This window comes from Nannobrachium achirus (assembly GCF_963921795.1).
Source record: "Nannobrachium achirus genome assembly, chromosome: 7".
Taxonomy (NCBI): domain Eukaryota; kingdom Metazoa; phylum Chordata; class Actinopteri; order Myctophiformes; family Myctophidae; genus Nannobrachium; species Nannobrachium achirus.
Window position 1 is genome coordinate 62316926 of NC_137816.1, and position 27858 is coordinate 62344783.

The following is a 27858-nucleotide window of genomic DNA, read 5'->3' on the forward strand; positions in this document are numbered from 1 at the left end:
AAATTCATTGTTTAAAAAAAATCAATTGCCTCAGGGGTACTCTTATTCTGAAGAGTTCGTCTTATATTTGCCAGCTTATATTCGCTAGTTTCACATAGACAGCATTGCGCTCATTGAAGCCAGCAGAGCAGCCTCCTGACATTCATACATTTACGGTATTTACATTATTATAACATGTACATACAGCGTCTGAGACACACAGCAGCATAGCAACAGGAACAGAGCATTCTACCGCTACAAACCGTAGTTATCTCCCCTATTAAAACCCTGGTTCTATAAGCCTGTCAGAATGAAGAGCTCCGCGGGCATCGAGGGGACGGAGCGCTTCCTGAGCCCGGGGAAGAACAGAGGGCTGCGGGCGACGACACACTTCTCCGTGGGGGAGCTGGTGTTCAGCTGCCCGGCCTACAGCTATGTGCTGACGGTCAATGAGAGAGCAGCTCACTGCGACTACTGTTTCACCAGGTAAACATTATTCATATTCATATTATTATTCTATCACTGTGGCTGTTTACCAGGTAAACATTATTCATATTCATATTCATATTCATATTCTTCTTATTATTCTATGCATGAACATGAACGACCATGCAGTCTTAATGCAAAGGTTTAAATTAAAATGAAATTTAGATCAGCATGTTATTCAGACAGGTGCCCTGTTCATTTGTTTATATTCTATTGTTTAGACCAGGGGTGCCCAAAAGTTAGATCGTATTAAATCTACCAGTAGATCACAAAGGATGTGCAGGTAGGTAAAACCCCTCTTGTTGATGTCTCTTGAATTAAGGTGGCTTGATTGACACCAAGAAGGGCTTGTCAGCTCCCTTCACAAACCCCTCAATGCAATGATTTGTTTTCAAGAGTTACTAGCATTACAAAGAACCTGAAAACCTACCACTTCCATACAGAATGGGATGAAGACTTTTTCCCCCCACTATTTCCCATTTCAAGTCAGTGAGTTTGTCCTATGTAATGCTGCAGTGTCGCTATTCCAAAGCCCCCTCAGGTAATTTTTTTCTTTGGGGTGGTTAGACCATGTTGAGCTGGTCATTCTAAAAGCAGCCCTCAAGTCAAAAAAGTGTGGGCACCCCTGGTTTAGACTGATGCTATAGGTTCTTGGTTCACCTCTGATTCTAGATCAGTGAGGCAATAATTCACTGTCACAAGCATTTGATGTACAGTATTACCTTGTGTTTACCTTTTTCTTTTTTTTCTTTACTGTAAGTCGCTCTGATTGAAGAGCATCTGCTAAAAGCCTAAATTGTTATAACACTTTATTATATTCATTTTCATGTTTTGTCTATGCAGAGAGAGAGTTTAGCAAAAAGGATGGTCTCAATTCATCTCCTGCAATGTTTTCTCCCCTTTTTGGGGGAGGAAGCAGGTTGGCACTGCAGTGGCTGTTTTGAGAAGGCTAGGTTGTTGTGGTGAAGGCTATGATGAGATGTAAAGCTAAACTATAACTGGTTATATCAGTTGACTCCACAGTGAGTTGGATAGAGGTACATAGGTACCGTACCTTGGCTACAGCTAGCGTAGCGTGGTGGTGGTGGTGGTGAAACTGTCAGCCAGGTCCAGTGAAAGGTTAGGCGGCTATAAATACATGTACCACATGGGTGCTGCTGCCTTAGAAAGTAGGAGTGAGGACCCCATGTGCCCTGCACCTTGAAAAGCACCTCGCTCTGCAGTGTGCTGCCTGGGATTACCCTACACATATATTTACATTTAGATTTCTTCTCTCTTCTTCTACTTTCTTTGTTGTTGTTTTATTTTTTATTTTTGCTACAATGTTACAAGACCAAATCATTTCATTGTTGTGTACTTCCAAATTGCTGTCGGGTCAAAACCTCTTAGCGACATGTTTTAACTTTTAACCTTATAGATCTGCTACTTTTGAATCCTGAAAGAGTAACAGTTTTGGACAATGAGGTTGTGTGTGTGTGTGTGTGTGTGTGTGTGTGTGTGTGTGTGTGTGTGTGTGTGTGTGTGTGTGTGTGTGTGTGTGTGTGTGTGTGTGTGTGTGTGTGTGTGTGTGTGTGTGTGTGTGTGTGCGTGTGTGTGTGTTACATTGGAAATCCTTGATGTGAAAAATAGTAAACGGTGCTTTCTTATAGCGCCTTTTATCAAAGTATTTTACAACAATGTGCATTACATTCTCACACTCACACACCCATTGCAGAGCAATCCTAACCGCAAGCGACTTAGACGCTATAATGCTATCTGGCATCTACAGTTGCAATACAGACCCTTGACAGCCCATACAGCACATCCAAACAGAAAAGAAAGTCTGATCTGATTGAACACTGAACACTAAACTCGCCAAGATTGCAGGTTTATCCTCTTTGTATCTGTCAAGTTTTTAAAATCCATCGTAGACTTGTTATGAGCTACTTTCTGTCAATAAATTGTTATTAAACAATCACACCTAGTGTGAAGTGAGCAGTGCTATTTATGAGTTAAGTGTCCAGTGAAGCTTGGCCAGTGTGAGCCTGGGCGTACAACAAACTTTGAACGATTTGTGCCAAGATGTAGGCCACGCTTCAGAGCCTGGACATTTAGTGGGCGTAAAACAAACTTTTGAGCGGCAATGGCTCAGGGGTAGAGAAACCGTCCGTCATTAGAACACGGAGGGTTCCCTGAGGGTTCCCAGTTCGATCCCGGGCTCCCCCAGAGTGTGGAAGAGTCCTTTGAGCAAGACTCTGAACCCCTAGTTGCTCCCCATGAGCAGGTTGGTGCCTTGCACGGTTTCCTCCGCTATCGGTGGATGATTCAGCGTGAATGTGTGAATGGGTGAATGTAATGCACAATCTCTGTAAAGCGCTGAGTGATTTGTGCCAAGATGCCAAGACACTTTGCGTCCCAGACAAAGACAGATGTTGGAGCTTTTCCCCTTCCACAAGCACCACTCAGAATGTGTTCTACTGATTTAGCACACTTGTCAGTTGTCAGTCATTATGTGTCTTGCTGTAATATAAATACGAACTCTGTGAAACATTACATGTTATTGTTTTCAGCTGGCTGAGGTGTGTTTTATTCTAACAGGTGTCTTCTCATGTGTTTTCAGGAAAGAAGGTCTCTCTAAGTGTGGTAAATGTAAACAGGCCTATTACTGCAATGTGGAATGTCAGGTAAGCGTGTGTGTGTGTGTCTGTCTGTCTGTCTGTCTGTCTGTCTGTCTGTCTGTCTGTCTGTCTGTCTGTGTGTGTGTGTGTGTGTGTGTGTGTGTGTGTGTGTGTGTGTGTGTGTGTGTGTGTGTGTGTGTGTGTGTGTGTGTGTGTGTGTGTGTGTGTGTGTGTGTGTGTGTGTGTGTGTGTGTGTGTGTGTGTGTGTGTGTGTGTGTGTGTGTGCTCGTGCGCGCGTGTGTGCGTGTCTTGTTTCTGTAAACATACACGACACGTGTTATGATGCATGTATTTCATGTGTGTAGACAGGTTGTTTTTCCTCCTCTATCATTGTCATACACCTGGCCTCACAATTTGTTTGATATTTTAGGCACTTTTGAAGAATTACCAAAAAAAGCTAAAATGTTTCATCTACCAGTTCACATTCACAATGTGTCTCCACCAGCTCAACCTACTCGCGTTATGTCAAACCTTTTACGTCTCTTAGGTTTTCAACCTTTTCAGGACGCGACCCCCCAGAAGAATCATATTTGAACTGGGGAACCCCCACCCTGATAAGCTCTTGGATTGTAGGAGCTGAGGCATTACATTTAGTTTGACTCAGTTCCACAGATAAATATTGTGATATTGTGAACTTGTAGATCGTGGTGTTTTCACAATCTTCGACTCTTTCTTAATATTATTTGACAAGTTGGCCAATGTTTGACCTGATTTTTATAGTATAGTTTGTTGAGTACTTTTTTTTAGGTATTCAAAATGTCTTAAAATTCTTTAAATTGTCACTTCACTGTCAACTGGGGAGTGGGGAGTGGGGACCCCTCCTAAATCACGTGGGGCAGGGCTTAATGGACAACTTTGGGTTTTTACAACAAGGGTTCATATTTTAGATTGTAATTAGAGAAAAGAAAAAAAATAGTGTTAAAATGTTTTAATTGCTTTGTTCTATTGTTTTATCGCGTTTACCGCGCTAAAATGTGGGGCATGCGTACAAGTGGCTAAATATGTATTTTTAGACACAATAAGCCAGCAGTTTCTTTATTGCTATTTACAGTAACACTTCTAGCCCCCATAAGTCACATCCAACCATGAAAGGTTGCGTTGTATCTTGGGAATGGGCTTATTCTGTGTAAAATGACATATTCAGCCACTTGTACGCATGCCCCCAACCACTGAAATAAGAATCTCTAAAACAATAGAAAGAAGTAGATGAAATAATTTTAACACTCATCTTTTATATTCTTTAATTACAATCTAAAATATGAACCCTTGTTGTAAAAAACTAAAGTTGTCCTTTAATGCCAAACCCAACAAGCTTCTTAGAGGACAAAACTCTTTTTTACTCTGCAAAAGGAGATTAGACCAGAGTTACTACAGGGAGGGGGCACCCAACCTTTTTGTGTGATAGGAACTTTAGTTTACATTAACCACTTGAACCCTAGCATCCCATTAGCCAAAAATAGCAGATCTACAAGCTCATTTGTGTGCTTCTGCCATGAGCAATAATAATATTTACTGTCCTCTCTGCTTTACTGTGTGTGTGTGTGTGTGTGTGTGTGTGTGTGTGTGTGTGTGTGTGTGTGTGTGTGTGTGTGTGTGTGTGTGTGTGTGTGTGTGTGTGTGTGTGTGTGTGTGTGTGTGTGTGTGTGTGTGTGTGTGTGTGTGTGTGTGTAGAAAGGTGACTGGTCCATGCATAAAATGGAGTGTGCAGCGATGTGCTCTTATGGAGAAAACTGGTGTCCATCGGAGACAGTCCGCCTGGTGGCCAGAATCATCATGAAACAAGTAAGAATATATAACTAGTAAGATGCCTCAGGGTGACATGCGACCTTGCCTTAATTCCTTGGCCATCTGGCCAGTGATGTATATCGGACCAGTTACCCATATATGGAGATCCATGTACTTTATAGTACATCCCTTTTATGCCCATACATGGAGATCCCTATCTGAACCAGCCACACAGATATGGGCCATGCCTTGACCATCTGGCCAGTGATATACAGTATATCGATGACATCAGGGATCTTCATATATGGGCATGAAAGGGATTCTGTGGAATACCCATATATGGACTTTTATATAGGTGATGTCACAGTGATGTGTCAAGGGAACCACAGTGTCAGGCGTGACCTTCATAGATACACGGATACGTGGACAAGATGTGCCCGGACATCACAGTGACATCAGAGCATGATGTCAGAGCGGCAAACATAGGCCGTAAAATGTGACTGTGACCTTCGGTCGCAGTTTACCATGAGAAAATAAAACAACTATCAACTAGGCTGTGGCGGACGGTATGGATTTATTAAAGTGGCATCAGAATCCCTTTTATTATCATTGTATGCAAGCATTCAACACTATTATATTGCTGTTGGCCGTGGCCTGGGCAAACCCTATACAGATACATCTCGAAAAATTAGATTGTGTAAAAGTAAGTTTTCTTAAAACTTTAATATATTTTTTGAAACTTTAATATGTTCTAGGTACATTGCACATGCAGTGAATTATTCCAAACTTTTTTTGTTAAGATTTTTTATTTTTTTTGGCATACAGAATATAAAAAGTCCTTATTTCTAAATATTACAATATTACACGAGACCACTCAAAACAAGGATTTATAATAGAGAAATGCCAACCTTCTGAAGTCAGAGTTGCTTTAAGTCCAGTGGGAAGTTTCTGCAGTCAAGTTATGATTTGGGGTGCTATGGCATCTTATTTCATTTTTTAGATGGATCTGTACACTTTGTTGACTGAGGTCGTCCCCCAGAGCTCCATCCTCGGCCCCTTCTTTTTTCCCCCTCGACACCAAATCTCTTCGCTGACCTTGTAAAATCAGACGTTTGGAAGTGAATGTTGGCCTATTATGTCATGCCCTGGATAGGGATGCTAGGCTAGGGTTCATGTGGTTAACTGGACCAGGCAACTTCCCAAACGGCCGCATGGCCTCCTGAACCTCTCTGCCTGCCTGCCTGAACGCCCCAGATCTGATCCAAGATTAGAAGCATAGATGGGACAGTAGTAGACAGCTTGATAGTACAAGCTATTTAACCGTATACTTCTTGGCACAGAAAAGTTTGAACTGCTGGTATAGAGCATGGGTCTTCAACAGGGGGTCCGGGACCCCTATGGGGGTCCTCAGAGTTACTACAGGGGGTCCTCCAAATCTTTGTGAGTTAGAAAATGTTTTCTCCTTTTTTATATTAACCACTTGAATCCTAACGTCGATATTCTGCAAACTTTAGCCGGCTGTTATGTACTGGCTTATTATTGCAGCCAAAATAATTTGGACTTAATAATTATTAATAATTAATAATAATTCTAGGTACAGTTACATTTGACCAGAAGAAGACAAGACATTCTTAACCAAGACCGAGACTAGTATAGATAGAGTATGTCACCGTCAGCAAGAGAAAACAATTCAATGAATTCCTTTATTTTGAGGTTCTATTTTGCGCGTGTGTTTGTGCTCGTCTAAATACCCTGTTTTGTGTGTGTGTGTGTGTGTGTGTGTGTGTGTGTGTGTGTGTGTGTGTGTGTGTGTGTGTGTGTGTGTGTGTGTGTGTGTGTGTGTGTGTGTGTGTGTGTGTGTGTGTGTGTGTGTGTGTGTGTGTGTGTGTGTGTTTTCCAGAAAGTCACAACAGAACGCGATCCTTCAGAAAGACTGCTGCTCCTATCGGAATTTGAGGCTCGTAAGTATACCACTGTGTGTGTGTTTGTGCGTGTGAGTGTGTTTAATTATGTTTTCGTATTCTCGGTTACGTGTGTGTGTGTGTGTGTGTGTGTGTGTGTGTGTGTGCGCACTTCACGTACTGCGTGGGCTGTGTGGGTGAATGCATGTATGACAAATGACAAATTCCATCTGTTACTTGACAGTACATTGCCAGTAATATTGCTGTAGTATTGTGTGCGTTGCAGACCTGGATAAGTCGGGACAGTACATTTTGATTGATGATTGATTGATTGAATACTTTATTAACAGTTTGCAAAAGGTTCAGAGGCGAAGGTTAAAACAGAAAAAAAAAAATGGTGGTCTCGCTTCGCTTACAACAAGCGGTTCTCTGATGGTGTGAATGCAATCCGTGTCAAATGCAGGAAATGACCCAAAACATGTGGCATTGTGGGTTGAAGAATTTGTAAACACGGGGGGGAAGCGCACTGTACATAATTATCTTGGTGGTTGGGGCATTAAAGCAAAAGGCTGTCTTCCCTAGTTCAGTGTTTGCTTTGGGGACCTTTAGTGTGAGCCAGTCAGACAGTCAGGTACATGTCTGAGTCTCTCAGTAGTCAGACAGTCAGGTACATTGCTGAGTCTCTCAGTAGTCAGACAGTCAGGTACATTGCTGAGTCTCTCAGTAGTCAGACAGTCAGGTACATTGCTGAGTCTCTCAGTAGTCAGACAGTCAGGTACATTGCTGTGTCTCTCAGTAGTCAGACAGTCAGGTACATTGCTGTGTCTCTCAGTAGTCAGACAGTCAGGTACATTGCTGTGTCTCTCAGTAGTCAGACAGTCAGGTACATTGCTGAGTCTCAGTAGTCAGACAGTCAGGTACATTGCTGAGTCTCTCAGTAGTCAGACAGTCAGGTACATTGCTGTCTCTCAGTAGTCAGACAGTCAGGTACATTGCTGTCTCTCAGTAGTCAGACAGTCAGGTACATTGCTGTGTCTCTCAGTAGTCAGACAGTCAGGTACATTGCTGTGTCTCTCAGTAGTCAGACAGTCAGGTACATTGCTGTGTCTCTCAGTAGTCAGACAGTCAGGTACATTGCTGTGTCTCTCAGTAGTCAGACAGTCAGGTACATTGCTGTCTCTCAGTAGTCAGACAGTCAGGTACATTGCTGTCTCTCAGTAGTCAGACAGTCAGGTACATTGCTGTGTCTCTCAGTAGTCAGACAGTCAGGTACATTGCTGTGTCTCTCAGTAGTCAGACAGTCAGGTACATTGCTGTCTCTCAGTAGTCAGACAGTCAGGTACATTGCTGTCTCTCAGTAGTCAGACAGTCAGGTACATTGCTGTGTCTCTCAGTAGTCAGACAGTCAGGTACATTGCTGTGTCTCTCAGTAGTCAGACAGTCAGGTACATTGCTGTGTCTCTCAGTAGTCAGACAGTCAGGTACATTGCTGTCTCTCAGTAGTCAGACAGTCAGGTACATTGCTGTCTCTCAGTAGTCAGACAGTCAGGTACATTGCTGTCTCTCAGTAGTCAGACAGTCAGGTACATTGCTGTGTCTCTCAGTAGTCAGACAGTCAGGTACATTGCTGTGTCTCTCAGTAGTCAGACAGTCAGGTACATTGCTGTGTCTCTCAGTAGTCAGACAGTCAGGTACATTGCTGTCTCTCAGTAGTCAGACAGTCAGGTACATTGCTGTCTCTCAGTAGTCAGACAGTCAGGTACATTGCTGTGTCTCTCAGTAGTCAGACAGTCAGGTACATTGCTGTCTCTCAGTAGTCAGACAGTCAGGTACATTGCTGTGTCTCTCAGTAGTCAGACAGTCAGGTACATTGCTGTCTCTCAGTAGTCAGACAGTCAGGTACATTGCTGAGTCTCTCAGTAGTCAGACAGTCAGGTACATTGCTGTGTCTCTCAGTAGTCAGACAGTCAGGTACATTGCTGTCTCTCAGTAGTCAGACAGTCAGGTACATTGCTGTGTCTCTCAGTAGTCAGACAGTCAGGTACATTGCTGTCTCTCAGTAGTCAGACAGTCAGGTACATTGCTGTCTCTCAGTAGTCAGACAGTCAGGTACATTGCTGTCTCTCTCAGTAGTCAGACAGTCAGGTACATTGCTGAGTCTCTCAGTAGTCAGACAGTCAGGTACATTGCTGTCTCTCTCAGTAGTCAGACAGTCAGGTACATTGCTGAGTCTCTCAGTAGTCAGACAGGCAGGTACATTGCTGTGTCTCTCAGTAGTCAGACAGTCAGGTACATGTGTGTGTGTTTCAGACCTGGACAAGCTGGACAGTGAGAAGGAGGAGATGAACCAGACAGACATCGCAGCGCTGCAACACTTCTACTCCACACACATCCACCACTTCCCAGATGACAACACCCTGACCGAGCTGTTTGCACAGGTGAGACACAACCATGGCAACCCTGATCACTCTACAGCTCAAGCTATTTCATACCAAGGTCCATTATTTATTCAGCATCTGAGCCACAGACCACCATTTGATGACATTTAGCCTCTCAGAGGCAAACCTTAGAATATTGTGTTACCTTCGGATAAAGTGTTGTCCTCAATTCCATGCTGTATTGATGTTGGTACAGTACCATAGGCACGCGTTCATAAAGAATATCAATTCTTCTACAATCTCTAATTGTGTAGAATTGTAAATTAAGTAATGCATATTTTTAACAATAATTTAACTCTGCGGGTCCATTTGGTTTCATTTTACACTCTCCTGGCTTTGATTCCCGGCGATGCTGTGGTCGCTGGGGGGCATGTTCTCTCCTCCTCATCAGCGCCCACGCCCTAGGTGGGGTTGGCCAAAGGGCCTTTCTGTGTGGAGTTTTCATGTTCTCCCCTGTCCCCTAGTGTAGGTACCCTCACAAAATGAAACATGCAGTAAGCCTGGTCTCTATAATGCCTCCCCTGGTCAGCCTGATGGAGGAAAAAGGAACTGGTTCGAATAACGTGTTCCTTCCACGCGCTTCGTCCAACCGGGGATGCTCCCCCTGTCAGGTGATGAGAAGCGGCCCGCTCACTCCTCATGCACTGATGAGCTCCGTTCGGGGCTCAGTTTGGCAGATTGCGAGTAGCACCCAGGATTACATCTTAGGAAATTGGCATTGGGTGAAAAATTACAAAATGGTAAGAAAAAAGAATGAACAGATATACATTTTACTCTGCCCCTTCAGGGATTATTTTACCACTGCTGGTGTCGTGTTGAGACATTGTTCCTAGGATCTTTTGAAAGGCAATAGAGCCCCTGAAGGCTGACATCACTGCCACTAGAGGGAGCTATGACCCTGGGTCACTGAGTTATTTTTTTCTATTGGAATTCCCGTATAGTGGAATCTTAAGCCAAAACCACACCAACGATTCACCTTGCAACTACTCTGAACCATGATCCCCAAGGGCAGCTGCAAGGACTTGCATTAGTGCAGTTGACCTTAACCCTTTCCAAGCCACGGGGAGCCCCTTAATACTAAAACCGGAATATACCGGACATCTGAGCAAGGGTGTCTCAGCCGCGCCGTCTTTTACCGTACTGGGTCATTAAAACCGAAATAAATGATTTTTATCCAAAAATCCGTCCGTTTACTGTTTATACACCAGTGCTTCTACAGCAGCAGTGCTGCGGGCTATGCGAGCAAAACTTTTTATTTATACTCTTGAGTCACACATGGATTATTTGAGGCGACATTTACGTGAACGGATCGCGCACGCGAAACGCACGGGGACACGATGCGTCGGCCGAATCCCCCACTCTAAGCCAATGCAGATTGAGAATTTCACAGGGAACTGTGGTGAGTAAAACAACGGGGGATCGCGGTATGATAATGGGGGATGAAGACCACGTGATATAGCGCTGGATGTCTGGTAAAATGAATGCGGTTCAGATCATAATATAATAATAGAAATTTCACGGCTAATCTACCAACAACCATTCTATTTCGGCTGGCAAACTGTTAAAACTGATTTGTTGCAAGGTGTTGCATGACAAGTCATTGGTGTGGTTAGGGCTTTAGAAAGGAAATAAACAAATCACCCTCTTATTTAAATCATATGGAAAAGAAGCATCAACGAACTCTGAAAAAGTACTAATTTATCCAAAGAGTAAGAACATGCTGTATAGTATGTTTTCTTTTTCTCCAAACATAGACCTTAACAAAATGTAAGTCTGACTCTCAGAGTACACTATGTCTATATAGATTTCACTTGGTCGTACCCAGACTAAAGGTCTTTGCACACTGCTGCGTTGTTCGGGCCGAATATCGAAGTGAATTTCGGAGGGCGTGAATAAAAAAATCAACCTCACGTTATGTCAATCACGGTTGCACACCGCCGCCCGTTTCGTATTTATTTTCGGATCAGGGTTGATTTTTTCCGATTTTCGCAACTGTTGCTACTGAGTTCTTTGCTCTCTCTCTCCTCTCTCTCCTTTTAGATAGATAGAAGATACAGTAGATAGATTCTGTGCTCATACACATGAAGTAACTGAGTCACGGACAGTGATGGCAGGCGATCACTGTTCTACGGTGGTTCTGTGTGTTCTGGAAGGTTCTGTGTGTTCTGGAAGGTTCTGTGTGTTCTGGAAGGTTCTGTGTGTTCTGAAAGGTTCTGTGTGTTCTGGAAGGTTCTGTGTGTTCTGGAAGGTTCTGTGTGTTCTGGAACACAGATATAAAAAGCTAGATGCCTCGTTCGCCTGTGCAGTTCATTGGAGCGACGTGCAACTTATTGTAGTCCGGACTTCCTGGAAAAACCAAGGGACTGCTCACTGCCAGTCAAGGGACTACTGGCTACTGGCCAATCACAACGAGTCTTTTCCGGGACTTATCCAAGGACTACAATTCAATTCAACAGAGCCAGTTCCGATGTTGCGCGGCTCAGCTGTTCTTACAGGCTGCGTACGTAAAGACCCGCCCCCACCTGCGTCTGATTGGCCTAGCAACGTCCGTATGTGTGAAGCGATGCACACAGATTCCCTTGGTCCCTCGAAGCATACAGTATGCCCCAGAGCTGAAGGAGGACCTTTCTATGTCTATGTTCTGGAAGGCTTTGGTTAATAACCTCTGAGAGGGAGGGAGGGAGGGGGGGGGGGGTTCTGTATGACAGCTGTGTGCTCTTTACTGGTCTGCATTGGTTCTGCCCCCCCCCCCCCCCCACACACACACACACACACACACACTCCTCTATGCCAGTTGTTCTCAACCTGTGGGTCGGACTCCAAATTATTTTGGGGGGTCCCCAAATTATTTTGGGGGGTCCCCAGATGATTAACTTAATGTGCAACATTGTTTTCTCACTCAACAGTAAACAAACCACCATGGACATTTCTAAAGTGACAATTTAAGGACTTTTTAATACTTGCCAAATTGTCAAATATTAGAGGCAGAAATTGTGAAAATAGCGGAACTACATGCTCATAACGTTGCGAGGCGTTGTGAGCATGTTGATCTGCTATTTTCACAATAGAAACCGTGTTATACAAAACTAGCCCTTACCCGTTCAAAGATATGAGCTCTGAAATGATGTGCAGTGTGTGGGTTATGGGGTGTGCACTGTGCACACAGTATATGAGGGATGGAAAGTAACTTTAACTGGTGCTTACATGATAATATGTAGGAGCATCAATGTAAGAAATACCCGTTTCGTTTAATGGCTACAGAGATACTGTGTACCGATCTGCATGATTTTTGGACAACATCTATAACGGGGCCAGACAACCCCCCCCACCCGCGTGTGCGCACGCGCACACACACACACACACACACACACACACACACACACACACACACACACACACACACACACACACACACACACACACACACACAGCTGGTTAAACATGTTGCCTCATGCTAGATGCAGAATAGATAAGCCTCATGCTAGATGCAGAATAGATAGTAGATACACCATAAAAATGCTAATATACAGCATATGATTTGTGAAAGTGACAAACGGGCTTCACAGTTATGTCAGGTGTGTTCATATGCTTATGGTGATGCGATTTCAGATCAATTGCTCCAGCCATTGAGGAGAAACGCTGTGACAGACACTCAGACACTCAGACAGACAGACACTCACTCAGACATTCAGAAAATTATATGTTAGATGTATTGCCTCAACTCTTGGTGCTCGTCAGGGTCAGGGGTCCCCAGTTAAAATATGATTATTTTGGGGGTCGTGGCCTGAAAAGGTTGAGAAACACTGCTCTATGCCATACACTGTTTGACTCACTCACTCACTCACTCACTCACTCACTCACTCACTCACTCACTCACTCTCTCTCTCTCTCTTTCACTCTCTCTCACTTACTACTGTGTGTCCAGCTGTCCTGAAGTCGTTAAGGCCCCTGTCACACTGTCCTCCAGTCAGGCTGTCGTGCAGCATGTGTGGCTGACAATCAGGTGTTTGTTTTTGGGACGTGTCCTGCCGGCACCTGTGACGTGTCCTCCTGTTGTGTGCTTGCGGATCGGCTATTTTTGCTACTTTTTGAAAGTGGAAGTGTGTGTGTTTTTTTTAATAAATATTGAACCAATAAAAAGTATTAACAAGAGTCTGTGACTAAATAATAACTACATTGCTATGGATCTGCTATTTTCACAATATACATTTTATCCGTGGAACAGAGTGGGGGTCTCCACCCTCCAGTACAGTAGCTCATGACCCAAAAGAGAAATTAGACATTTGCCCGGGACCCAAACTAGTGAAAACAGCAGATCTACAAGCTCACAACGTGAGCTTTTAGATTGGCTATTTTCACTACTTCTTAACTCATTCATTGCCTTTTCAAAATGGCCCCCAAGTACCACTGCCACGTTCCTAAATTTCTAGTGCACGGATAATTTTTTAGTGCACGGATCGTGCACGCCCATGCCTAGATCATGCACCATATGTGTAGTACTTTTTAACAGCTTTCAAACTAAACAATTCGCTTGGGAATCCGTTCAGGCATTCATGAGATAGAAGCCTTCAAAGTCAAACAAAACAAACATTTTGCCATTTTGAAAGATGTGTTTGTTATGGGGCTAAACATGCAATTTCGCGATTGCGATCATGCCTAATACATTTTAGGCATTTTTGGATTTTTTTTAATTGTGATCATGCCTAATACATTTTAGGCATTTTTGGAATTTTTGATATATCCACAAGTTTCCAACGCCCCATAGTGCATTGCCCAGACGCTGTACAGAGCTTCCGGCGCCACAGCCAAGTGTGATTTACAAGCTCACAACAGGCTGCATCTGCAATGCAACGTGAGCTTGTATGTCTGCTGTTAAACTGGAAGTGTGATCCAAACAGGTCCAAATAATCTCCAGTAAACTCCTGCGGAAAGGTGGATATATATGATGGCTGCCAAAAAAAATGGCTGCCAACTCAGGAAACTTGGGCTGTGGCAGTCTGGGGGTACTGAAATAACTCGGGAAACTCGTGGCTTGGCTATGAATGAGTTAAACATTGTGATCTGATTTATTGAATTTCTTATTATTACTTAATAAAAAAAATGCTTTTTTGGGACCCAAAGTGACCCATAAAAATCTGTCTGCGACCCACAAATGGGTACAGTACACACTGCTGCCATTGCCCTTGACCAAAGGTACTGTGATCATCATATTAAAAAGTGGACGTGGTCCCTGGGAGCTGCACTGTGGTCTCTCACTGCTCCCAGGTAGTTAGGATGGGTCAGGTGCTGAGAAACATCCCCTACGGCATAACACAGTGTAACACATTCAAGCAAGGTGATGATGTGGCCTGCACAAGTGGAAGTGATTCTGTGTATAAGGAATGGGGATTATAGCTTATAGGGTGTGCCAAATGTAGTTCTAAGAGCGGCCATTTCTTGGGTAAACACAGCCTAACACAGGTGTTCTGATTAGACTATAGCATTGGTTCTATGCAATCAAACAATTGAAACACCTGTGTTTTGACCCAAGAAATGGCCGCTAAGGACTACAATGATGTAGCCGCTGGCACACACTATAGCAGTGGTGGCCCAGGGGTCCTTGAGGGGGTTCCAGAGGACTCCCCGGGGGGCCTTGGGTGGTCTCCACTCCAGCAACATGGAGGAACAGTATAGCTGGTGTATATGACATGTATTTTTAGAGCACTACTGATCCTACTCTGATATTACATTACTGACACACTATCTCTCTCACCCCGTCTGTCTGTCTGTCTGTTCTCTCTTTGTCTGTCTGTCTGTCTGTCTGTCTGTCTGTCTGTCTGTCTGTCTGTTCTCTCTTTGTCTGTCTGTCTGTCTGTCTGTCTGTCTGTCTGTCTGTCTGTCTGTCTGTCTGTCTGTCTGTCTGTCTGTCTGTCTGTTCTCTCTTTGTCTGTCTGTCTGTCTGTCTGTCTGTCTGTCTGTCTGTCTGTCTGTCTGCCTGTCTGTCTCTCTCTCTCCAGGTGAACTGCAATGGTTTCACCATTGAGGACGAAGAGCTTTCTCATCTGGGATCGGCTGTTTTTCCTGAGTAAGACGGTGTGATTAAACCTTGTTTTATTAATTAAACATATTCTCATCATTATCATCAGGGATTTGTATATAAACCAGACCTGTTGAAAAGAGAGAGGGAGTTAGCACGCTGTGTGATCTCACCACAGTGCCATCACATGGTTCATGGTTCAGCGGGCGGCAGTGGCTCAGGGGTAGAGAAACCGTCATTAGAACACAGAGGGTTCCCAGTTCGATTCCGGGCTCCTCCAGAGTTAGTATCGAAGAGTCCTTGAGCAAGACTCTGAACCCCTAGTTGCTCCTGGTGAGCAGATTGGTGCCTTGCATGGTTTTACCTCCTCCATCAGTGTGTGTGTGAATGGGTGAATGTAATGCACTGTAAGCGCCTTGGATAAAGGCGCAATATAAATGAAACATTTATGTACTGTCCTGAACCACAGGTTGAGAACCACTGTTGTAAAGCATTTAAAACAACTACAGATCTCATACCTTCTTCGTTCCTTAGAGACTTCCTCTTCCTGTTTAACTGCCATTAGTTTCACCGTCATTTTATATTGTCTCTTGTCGGGTGGAAACCTCATATGTCCGAAACAGACTTTTCACGATTCAAATTCATGAATGGCAAAAGTACCTTTAGCAAGTATATGCAAGTTCGAAAGGCAGTACGAAGCACTATTGATGTTTTTTGTGTGACGCTGTAGTATGATCAGATCAAGGCGCTTTACAAGGATTGTGCATTACATTCACACTCACATTCATACACCGATGGCAGAGGAAACCATGCAAGGAACCAACCTGCTCATCGGGAGCAATTAGGGGTTTAGAGAGTCTTGCTCAAGGACACTTTGACACTAACTCTATGTGAGCCTGGAATCGAACTGGGAACCTTCCGGTTGCCAAGCAGCCACTCTACCCCTGAGCCACTGACGCGTTATTTGGAAACGCACATGAGTTCTGGGCAAACCCCGCCCATGGAAGCTTTTGATTGGCTGAACTGGAGCTAGGGAGCGCTCCTTTTTGTTCGCTTGGACCGCGCAGAGGTGCGACCACCTAAACCTAACCCTAACCCTAACCTTAACCTCAGTAAAACTATGCCTAAACCTAACCCTAACCCTAACCTCAGTAAAACTATGCCTAACTCTAACCCTAACCTCAGTTACCTCACTAACGCTGGTGAGTAACTAACCTGCCAACGGGCGTGAAAATAAACGGCTACGCCCAGAACTCATGTGCGATTCCAAATCAGGCGCCACGGACGCCCCACTTATCATTTGATTGTCCTGCTCTCTGTCCCATGTCCTCTTTGTCCCCTGTCTCCTCTCTGTCCCCTGTCCCCTCTCTGTCCCTGTCTCCAGTGTAGCGCTGATGAACCACAGCTGTCAGCCTAACGTCATAGTGACATATAAAGGCACGGTGGCCGACGTCAGAGCTGTGAGGGACATCCACCCTGGAGACGAGGTAAGACAACTCACTCCCTCACTCATCCCATGGTCTAAAAGTCTGTGGTTCTCAACCCTTTCAAGCCGCGACCCCAAAAATAATCATATTAGAACTGGGGACCCCCCCCCTCCCTGACAAGCACTAAGAGTTGAGGTATTACATTTTATACAACACGGTTCTACATGCTCACAACGCCTTGCGTTGCGAGACGTTGTGAGCATGTACTGTAGATATTTTCACAATTTTATGCCTCTAATATTTGACAATTTGACCAATATTTCATTTGTAATTTTAGAGGTATTAAAAAGTCACTTTAGAAATGTCAGATACCCTCTATACACTTAAACAATGTTAATCATCTGGGGACCCGCCAAAATAATTTGGGGACCCCCCTGGGGCAGTTGTTTTCAACCCTTTTCATATCAAGGTCAAGGTATTTATACGGCATTTGAGCCACAGACCACCATTTGATGACATTTAGCCTCTCATACCCAAGATTTAGAATTCAATTCAATTTTTGATTGTGGTATAAAAGTGACCCTCCAACTTGTGAGCAGTGGCTGTGCATTGTGGAGGAAATATATGTGATGGAGAGATTTACACACAAACTCAGGATACAAGAAGAACTGTTCCTTGAGAAATGGGAGAAATGGACTGAATATGGAACCCAACAAAATTACACCACAAACATCTAACATGGACTGAAATGTGATACTTGAATTGTTGGAGCTGTGTGAAGCACAGGCTCCCTATACGTGGCCGTGTGGGTCTGTCTGTCTGTCTGTCTGTCTGTGTGTGTGTCTGTATGTAGCCTGAACTTCCTAAACTTCGGCACGCCACTAGTCCCACAGTTTTGCCACCACACACTCGCGCCATATGTCAAATCGAACGGCTTACTCGGGAATCGTGGGCTATTACTTTTCTAAGAGAAAGGTTCTATAGTTTAATTGATATTAATTTATTAGTGAATTAATTTTCCCCATTGACTTATAATGGGAATCGCAAAAACTCACATTCAATTATTTGTCTCTCGCAAACCATAGGGGCTAGAGTTTCAAGACTTGGAGAGGAGGTTCATAATGATTTCAAGGATTAAATAAAAAATAATTGTGTCATTTGGCCGCATGGTGGCGCCATAACACCCCACTTTACGTTTTGGCCTGTAACTCTTGAACCGTAGGTCGGAAAATTAAAAATATTTTTTCCCTGGATTCCTTGGGTCATGACGCATCTCCCCATATAGGCCACGCCCATTTGCGCCATGATAGATTTTCCGCCATCTTGAATTTTCTCCAAAACACACTTTTTGCTCCTTTTCCTACATATTTTCTTCAAATGTCACAAAAATCGGTACACATGATCCACACACACACACACACACACACACACACACACACACACACACACACACACACACACACACACACACACACACACACACACACGCACACACACACACACACACACACAGCTCCACTTCACACGGGTGTGATTTTTGTAATAATGTTGACCCTGTATATTTTCTTTTTCTACATGTAACGAACTGTGAATAAAAATGATGTTTGAAAAGAAAGTGTCAAATCATGGCAAGACACTTTATATAGGCTACAGAGCAGAGAACTGAGCAGATACTGTACCTCATGGTAAGAGGCCCCCACCCTGAGCAAGCAATTTTGCGACAGTGGTAATGAAAAACCCCCTCTTAAGGATGAGGAAACCTCAGGACAGACCCAGGCTCTAGGGTCTAATGGCAGAGATTGAGAGAAGACAGAGAGGGTGCCTTTTATTAAGGCTGTGGAAGTATTCACACTATTTTTGAGCGGTGGTTACACCGTCTCCTATACGTGGCCGTGTGTGTATGCGTGCGTGTGTGTGTGCGTGTCTGTATGTAGCCTGAAGTACCTTTTTTGACCACACATGTTAAGGGAGGGGCGCTGTTGTTCAGGCCAGGCCAGACACACACACACACACACACACACACACACACACACACACACACACACACACACACACACACACACACACACACATACCCACCCCACACACACAGGCACCCCTCCCCCCCCCCCCCCCCCACGACCACCGCTCAGTTCACACGGGTGTGATTTTTGATTCAGGAGGAGATCAATGTCAATGCAAATTAGACACTTAGTCCAGAACAGCTCCACAACACTCCGGGCAGGCTGCACTCTTTATTTTATGTTTACCAAACTTCCCCTCACAGGTGGGTTTTAATTGTTGGTAATCCTGTAACCCAATGGAATACGTTTTAATGGCAATAACACTGCAATGTAAGGAGTTGGATAGATATGCAGTTCCACACAGCGATGCTAGACTAATATCTATCACATTTCTGTACGATGTCCATCTCTCTTTTCAACTCTCTTTGTCTTGTTCTCTCTCTCCTCTCCAACTCCCCCCCCCCCCCCCAGTTGTTCAACAGCTACATAGATCTGCTGTATCCGACAGACGACAGGAACGAGAGGCTCATAGATTCATACTTCTTCTCCTGTGACTGTACGGAATGCAGCAGCAGGTCCAAGGTACCCAACAACACCACATACAACTCTTGTCTCCATTTCTACTTTTGGTGTTTGTTTTTGTAATTTAACGCCCTACTCGATCACACCACGACAGCGTCACACAGAAGCATCAAAAGTAGCAGATCTACAAGCTCGAAACGCAGCATGAAGCGGCGCGTTTCAAGCTTGTAGAATTCGAATCCTGTAAGAGTAACGGTTTTGGATAATGAGGTTTCCACTGGACAGAGTTTGTATAGATTCATAAATAGCCACGCAGTCTGCAGTGATATAAATACAGAATGTTTTTTACCATCCCAGACTGACACAATGACCTCATTGTGTCATCTGGGACAGTGTTTGTGTCCCCACTAGTACGCTAAGCCAGGGTTCCCCAAAGTCCCAGTCCAGGGGTGCCGCAGAATACTTTGATAATATTTGGAATTCATCAATATCGCTTCGACCCTCCACGCTTAGTAGAATTCATCAATAACCACTTAGACCCTCTATGCTTAGTAAAATACACCTGATTTGCACTGTACTTGATGAGTTATTTTCCATCTACGGCCAACTCTCTTCACCAGAATAGCAGATCTACAAGCTCACAACGCGTCACAATGTAGATCGGCTATTTTTGGTGAACGTGCCCCCCCTAAACAGGGATGCTGGGCTTCAAGTATAAAGTTGTTTTCTGTCAGTTCTGATGGAAACAGATATTTTCTAGCCTACCGTATCTCAGGTGGAAAGATCTATAATTCAGGGGTGCCGTGGATGAAAAGATTTTTTACAGGGGTGCCCTGCCCCAGAGTCAACAAAGTTGAAAACCCCTTCTCCAAGCTTACACCGTCGGTTCATCTCCAGTCTCCTCATAGAAGTAGCGTTAACGGTTTATGGGATAAAGGAATTTGCCGGCTGCATGGCTCACCAAGACTCACAATAAGAACATAATAGCCAGCACTCAAAAGTAGCCGTAGGGTTTAAGAATTTTAAATCCCGGGAATTTTTTGACCTTATCCCTAATTCCTGTTAAAAAGTAATAATGATAATTATAATTAAAACCATTTAAACTATTTTTAACTTTTAGATAAGTTCAGTTATTTATGTACTGTTTCTATTTAATTCTGTGTATTATGGAGCAGCACCCCAACCTTTTTTCACAGTGCATGTAATTGTACATCATTGTGACAATAAACATCTTGAATCTTGAATCATTTAGTTATCCATGTTTGTGATTAGCAGTAATAGTACCAATTGTATCAGCAAAAGCAGCAGCAGATCTACAAGCTCCAAACGCTGCTTTTGATGCTTTTGTGAAAAGGTTAGAATATGGAGATATTCTGCCTGACAGTGAATATATACATAGTGGGTTGATAATTAGACCTCTCTCTCTCTCTCACCCACCAGGACAAAGCTAAGATGGAGATCAGGAAGAAGTTGGATCCTCCTCCAGACCCAGAGGACATCAAGTCCATGGTCAACTACGCCAAGAACGTCATCGAGGAGTTCAGAAGGGCCAAGCACTACAAGAATATCCTTCCATCCTCTCCTCTCCTCTCCTCTCCTCTCCTCTCCTCTCCTCTCCTCTCCTCTCCTCTCCTCTCCTCTCCTCTCCTCTCCTCTCCATCTCTCCATTCCTCCTCTATAGCAGTGGTCCTCAACCTTTTCAGGCCGTGACCCCCGAAATAATCATATTTTAACTGGGGACCACCCACCCTGACGAGCACTAAGAGTTGAGGCATTACATTTTGTATAAAATGGTTCTATTTTTAAAATAGCAGATCTACATGCTGGCGTTGTGAGCATGTAGATCGACTATTTTCACAATTTCTGCCTCTAATATTTGACAATTTAGCCAATGTTTAATTTGTCATTTTAGAGGTATTAAAAAGTCCTTAAATTGTCACTTTAGAAATGGCCCTTTGAATAATATTGTGGTTCTCATAACCATTTTAACAACTCATCAATGTCTCCCAGTGCCCACGACACATTTGACACGTCTGATAGGGTCTTATATTAAACTGTAGCTTACGGTCTGGGGCAGACGTGGCTGAAGAGAAACTCCAATTCCCAGAATGCAATGGGAGATAACGTGATCAGGAAGTCCGGTTCCCCTATACGGGCCAGTGTTATGAGATTCACAAAATCTCGTAATAAAACTCCAGATCACGTTCATGTTTAAATCGAGCCCTTCTCTACCGGCCGTAACAAAAGCACTGATGGCTGATGGAGTGAAAGAAAATACCATCGCACGGAGATTTCTGAAATACTCCGATGACATTTACTCAGATTCATTTTACCCAGAGCTTCCGTAATAAGGAAACTATCAAGGACCCCCAGTTTAATATGCATTAGGCTACGGGATTTGGAGAAAGATTCTTTGAAGCTTTGTGTGTGTGTATGTGTATATATACATTCTGTATACCTGATCAAAAAAAAAAACCTTGGTGGTTCCTCCTCCTTGACCTTGCGGCCCCCTGCACCTCCCAGCGAGCTGTTGGAGATGTGTGAGCTCAGCCAGGAGAAGATGGGCTCCATCTTCGGGGACACCAATGTCTACATGCTGCACATGATGTACCAGGCCATGGGCGTGTGTCTGTACATGCAGGACTGGGACCAGGCCATGAGCTACGGCCAGAAGATCGTAGGACCCTACAGGTCAGGGACCTCTTTATTATCCTTTATTGTGATTTAACCCATTTAGGCCTAGAATTATTGAATGCTTTAACCAGTGAAAAAAGCAGAGCTTGTAGATCTGCTATTTTTGAAAAAGTCGTGAAAATGTGTGCAAATCTTTGAATACATGTATTTTCAAAGCGAACGTTTGTAACTCAAATTTTGCTTCTGGGTGGTCCCTGGAACTACATATGTTGAATGGGGGTCCGTGGTCAAATAAATATCATTTTGACATGAAAAGGTTTGAGAACCACTGACATAGTAGTCTCTCAAGAACAGACTAACTGAGCTCCATTTAAGTGAAAAGGACCTTTTCTTTGACGATGGCTGGCCAGATTGCTGACATAGAAACATAGGTTTTTCAAAAGATCTTAGAAGGATTCAAAAGACACTTATAGAATGGGGTCGTCAAAATTCAAATTTTCACGATTTTTCAAAAATAGCAGATCTGCAAGCTCGCAGCGAGGCACTCGGTGCCGCGCTGTGAGCTTGTATATCTGCTATTTTTCAATAGTTAAAGCATAAAATAATGATACACAATAATGTGTACCCGTCAGACAAAGTCAGACAAAGGTATTGCTTCCCAACGCGTTGTTGTGAGCTTGTAGATCATCTGCTATTTCCTCTAAATGTGAAACTGTCTTGTCTGTGGTTTTCCCGTGCAGCGTGCACTACCCACCGTTCTCTCTGAACGTAGCGTCCATGTACCTGAAGCTGGGTCGTCTCTACCTGGGACTGGAGAGGAAGACGCAGGGAGTCAAGGCTCTGAAGAAGGTGAATCACACATATTTATTAACACTTTGCAAGCCACGGGGAGCCCTTTTAATATTAAAACCGGAATATACCGGACATCTGAGCAAGGAGTCGCCGACATTTACGTGAACGGATCGTGCACGCGAAACGCACAGGGATAAGATGCGTCGGCCGAAACCCCCACTCTAATGCCTCATTCACACTACAGATATATAGTTGAACGTTTTGCTTGGTAATTCAATGTTATCTCAATGGAAACCAGCTTTAAAGATACAGGACACACAAAGAACAAAACTTTGAAAGCTTTAAAGCTGGTTTCCATTGAGATTACATTGAATTACCAAGCAAAACGTTCAACTATATATCTGTAGTGTGAATGAGGCATAAGTCAATGCAGATTGAAGAATTTCACTGGGAACTGTGGTGAGTATACAACGGGGATCGCGGTATGGTAATGAGGGATGAAGACCACTTGATATAGCGCTGGATGTCTGGTAAAATGAATGCGGTTCAGATCATAATATAATAATAGAAATTTCACGGCTAATCTACAACAAGCCATTCTATTTCGGCTAGCAAAGTGTTAATATTATTATTATTATTCATTTATTTATTAACACAGTGGTTGCCAGGTATATCATTAATTCATTCGGTAACTTCTGCCGGGGGTTTTCAGTGTTTCTACCAGATTGTCGAGGCTCCATGAACGCACCACTGGTCCTGGAAGTAATCCGATTATTACATTTGGACGAATGGCGATTTGTCTTTTCTTTCACCCGGTAAAGAAAATGATAACTGCGGCCATCCGTGCTTTTGCAATGGTTGGTAGAGAAGGACTAGTTTTAATTAACACTTATGTTGCAATGATTTTTTCCGGTCAATGTCCCGCGATGCCATGGTCTCCATAGACTTCCATGTAATTTATAGTGCACAGATCGTGCACGCCCATGCCTAGATGATGCACCACGTGTGTGCACACTATTCACAGCTTTCAAACAAAAAAATCCGCTTGGAAATCCGTTCAGGCATTCATGATTTATCAGCCATTATGTTTTCTTCAGATGTAAACAAACATGGCTGCCATGTTTGAAAGAATGGGTTGGTATTAGGGATGGATATCGTTCACCTTTTAATCGATACGATACCTTTTTCGATACCTGGGAATCGATACGATACCTTTTTCGATACCACTTTCGATACTTTTTATTTATTATTATTATTATAATTATTATTTGCCTTTTTCTATGGGCTATTTTATAGACGTTGGATCATTATCATAATAATATACATTATAGGCTATTCTCGGCTATTTTCACAGTAACGAGTGTAGCCTACTAAAGCGTCATTAAACTCAGTAGCCCAACTGTTACAGATGCGACCGGCAAGGGGTGCATTCAAAAGTATCGAAACAAGGTATCGTTCGTTTTTACGTGAACCGATACCGATAGTATCGTCATCATTGAATCGATACCTTTAAAAGTATCGCTGACGATACCCAACCCTAGTTGGTATGGGGGTTAAACATGCAATTTCGCGATCGCGATCATGCCTAATACATTTCTGGAGGTCCAAAAAACATTTTTGGAAAAAAAAATCTTTGAAAAAAAGTTTTTTCTTCAAAAACGGCCCAAACTCGGGAAACTCGGGGTTGGCACAGGGGTGGTACCTTTTCAAACTCGGGAAACTCGGGGTTGGCACCAGATGTGTTCAGAACGCGATCTGGAGATTTTTATATATATTAATATTAACATACCGGTAGGTAGACAACGTACCTAATCAGTAAAAAACATGTAAAACCTAAAAATGCTATCTAGCTTCATGTGTGGTCATTGAGGGAAGGGGAGTGTTACAGTAGTGCTATTAGTGGAGCGGCGTAGCTCTTGAAACATGTCAAATCGTTCAATTTTGCGATACAAGCGCCAAACTTGGTAGATATGTTGATTGATATATTAGAAACAAATCTGGATATCGGGCCATCAAAAATTTTGATTTTTCAAAATGGCCACTAGCGGTTTGTTAAACCTTCCTAAATCACCCTCTAGGAGCGACAGTTTTAGTGATAGGAAGCTGAAATGTTGCATGCTGTGTGTGCATGTTCATGTCAATTGGTTAAAAGGGGGTGTGGCAATGGGAGTGGCCTATCATAAAAAGGTGCATAACTTTGATATAGATGCACAGATTTGCACAAAATGTTGTAGAAAGGTTGGTCACGACCCAAATAACATCTGAGTAACTGTTCACACCATCTTCCAAAAAAGGGGTGTGTCATTAGGACCAGTGTAATACCAGTGTAGTACCAGAACGAAACCAGAAGCTCCCTGTGGTCCAAACACCCAGAGGTTGTAGCGGCACGGGGCAGGGTGGAGGAAGCATGGCTTGGCTTTGCATGTGAGCCTACTGTGGAGAGACGTGGGATACTGAACGAGGCCAAACAGCTTCTCTTCAGTACCTATGATAACATCAAGGGGGAGGAACTGATGGAGAGGGTGCAGAGAGTCCAGGCAGCGCACGGTGAGAGGCAGTATGGAGAAGCCTGGATGAGGACAAAGGAAGAGGAGCAAGGAGGGACAGGTCGAGGGACACACCAGTGAGGAGAGGGTAGCGACCTGGTTCAACCACTTCCGAGGGCTGCTGGGCACAACATCAGATGGAGAGGAGGAAGATATACCATCATTCCTCCAGGACCTCAACATCAAGGATGATCCCTTCACGGTCACTGAGTTTGCCATGGTGAAAAACACTCTGAGAGAGGGTAAGAGTGCTGTGCCGGACGGCATACCCCCAGAGGTCGTAAAGAACTGAACACTTGACCACATCATCCTACAGTTCTGTAACCTTGCCCTGCTAGGCAACTACAGAGGCATCAGCCTGACCTGTATTGCAGCAAAGGTCTACAACCGGATGATACTAAACCGGATTCGGCATCGACCCTCACCCGAGGAAAACCAAAATGGCTTTTGAGAGGAGAGAACCACATTATCCCAGATCTTGGCCCTGAGGAGTTGAATTGAGGAGGTGAAGAAGAACAACCCGATGGCTGTATTGTGCTTTTGGTCCTCTTCCTTGGTCCTCGTCCTCGTCCAGGCTTCTCCATACTGCCTCTCACCGTGCGCTGCCTGGACTCTCTGCACCCTCTCCATCAGTTCCTCCCCCTTGATGTTATCATAGGTACTGAAGAGAAGCTGTTTGGCCTCGTTCAGTATCCCACGTCTCTCCACAGTAGGCTCACATGCAAAGCCAAGCCATGCTTCCTCCACCCTGCCCCGTGCCGCTACAACCTCTGGGTGTTTGGACCACAGGGAGCTTCTGGTTTCGTTCTGGTACTACACTGGTATTACACTGGTCCTAATGACAAACCCCTTTTTTGGAAGATGGTGTGAACAGTTACTCAGATGTTATTTGGGTCGTGACCAACCTTTCTACAACATTTTGTGCAAATCTGTGCATCTATATCAAAGTTATGCACCTTTTTATGATAGGCCACTCCCATTGCCACACCCCCTTTTAACCAATTGACATGAACATGCACACACAGCATGCAACATTTCAGCTTCCTATCACTAAAACTGTCGCTCCTAGAGGGAGATTTAGGAAGGTTTAACAAACCACTAGTGGCCATTTTGAAAAATCTAAATTTTTGATGGCCCGATATCCAGATTTGTTTCTAATATATCAATCAACATATCTACCAAGTTTGGCGCTTGTATCGCAAAATTGAACGAATTTATAGCCACGCCGCCCTACTATATGGGTTTAGGTGGAGTCTGAAGAGGTGAGTCTTCAGTCCATGGCGGAAGCTTGTTCTAAGAGCGTCAGGGAGTTTATTCCACAGTTTGGGGTCCAGGAGGGCAAATTGTCTAGGACGAGTGGATTTTTGTCATTCCATTGGTTCCAACGGCGAATTACACTTCCTGAATCCGTTTTCTCCCAATGAATTTCATGGGCAGATATGACTTATGGGGGCCAGTAGACATATTTAGTCATTTGTACGCATGCCCCCATCCCACTAAAATTGATAAAACGAAAGAAAGCAGTAAATGAAAACATTTTAACACTTCATATTTTCTAAGATATGAACTCTTGTTGTAAAAAGTTGTTCTTTAAGTCGGGAAAAGCACTCGACGGTTGGATTTTGGGATATGCACCCTGTGTGTTAAGTTGTTGAATTTGATCAATTCCATTGTAAATACTTATTATACAACAGGTAGTCGGGCTCTCAATGGAAAAAAGTCTCTCCAACCGTGCATATAACGAGCACTACTGCACTGTCTCTCATCAAGTAAAGAAATCAGCTGCGTTGGTCACGAAAAACAGCAAGCGCTCCTCTCTCCCCACACTATGCTAGGCGGCTGGCTAGCGGTTTTCATGTGACGTTCAGGGACACAGTAGCTAAATGTGGCATTAAAAAATTACAAATTCCTATGGAATATCTTAATTACAATGAAATAAAGTTGACGTGTTTTTTTTAAGGGCAACAGTTGTATAATCGCAATATTACACTCGAGGGTCTGCATTAACACGGTTATAACCGCGTTAATGCACACCCTCTTGTGTAATATTGCTTAAATACTTAATGGTTGTGTGAATGTGTTTGTGGTTGTTGTGCAGGCGTTGGCCATCATGGAGGTGGCTCATGGGAAGGACCACCACTACGTGGCCGAAGTCAAACGCGAGATCGAGGAGCAGAAGTAGAGGGAGAGAGTGAGGAGGAGGAGGAGGGAGAAGAAAGACTACACGCCGGAACAACGCGTCACACTTGTGTAGATCTGCTTTCTCGAGGGCCTGGCACCTGGCAACTAGTAAATACATCTGACTGAAGAGCAAGGAAGGAACGCCTTCTCAAAGCAACAAAGGAAAACAAGTTACATCTGCACGGCATGCATCATTTACCTTGCTCTGTTTTTACTAGGCTAAGTGATACTTTATTGGTTGAAACAAGGTTTTTTGTTAAAAGGTTAAACACTATATTGTGATAGTAATCATTGCTATAGAGTGTTTGTTCAGTAACAGGAGTCTCCCTTTCTCTCTAGCTCTTAAATAAACAGAAAATACATTTTCAGTGAGAATACAGTAGGTGACAACATTTCAGCCAATCAGGAGAGAGTACCCATGTTATCAGCTTCATTTATATAGTGTTCCAGTTCCAATCTTGTCTGCTCATTTCTTTGTGTCGTCTCTTCCATTTTCACGTGTTAAATCTCTATGCTGAGTTTTGACTGAGTTCTCTATCCTGATTGGATAA

At 43.7% G+C, this 27858-nt stretch overlaps 1 protein-coding gene across 1 annotated transcript; it reads left to right on the top strand.

Moving 5' to 3' along the window:
* Nucleotides 1-317: 317 nt before the first annotated feature.
* Nucleotides 318-27308, top strand: LOC308288494 (N-lysine methyltransferase SMYD2-A-like; the record flags this gene model as incomplete). Its single annotated transcript, XM_080729947.1, has 12 exons — nucleotides 318-465; nucleotides 3065-3128; nucleotides 4794-4904; nucleotides 6748-6808; nucleotides 9059-9186; nucleotides 15183-15250; nucleotides 16587-16689; nucleotides 19104-19214; nucleotides 20595-20725; nucleotides 21678-21845; nucleotides 22529-22637; nucleotides 27225-27308. Exons 3-12 carry the CDS (start codon nucleotides 4809-4811, stop codon nucleotides 27306-27308), a joined length of 1059 nt encoding a protein of 352 aa, XP_080586073.1. The 5' UTR covers nucleotides 318-465; nucleotides 3065-3128; nucleotides 4794-4808.
* Between the last annotated feature and the right edge of the window lie 550 nt (nucleotides 27309-27858).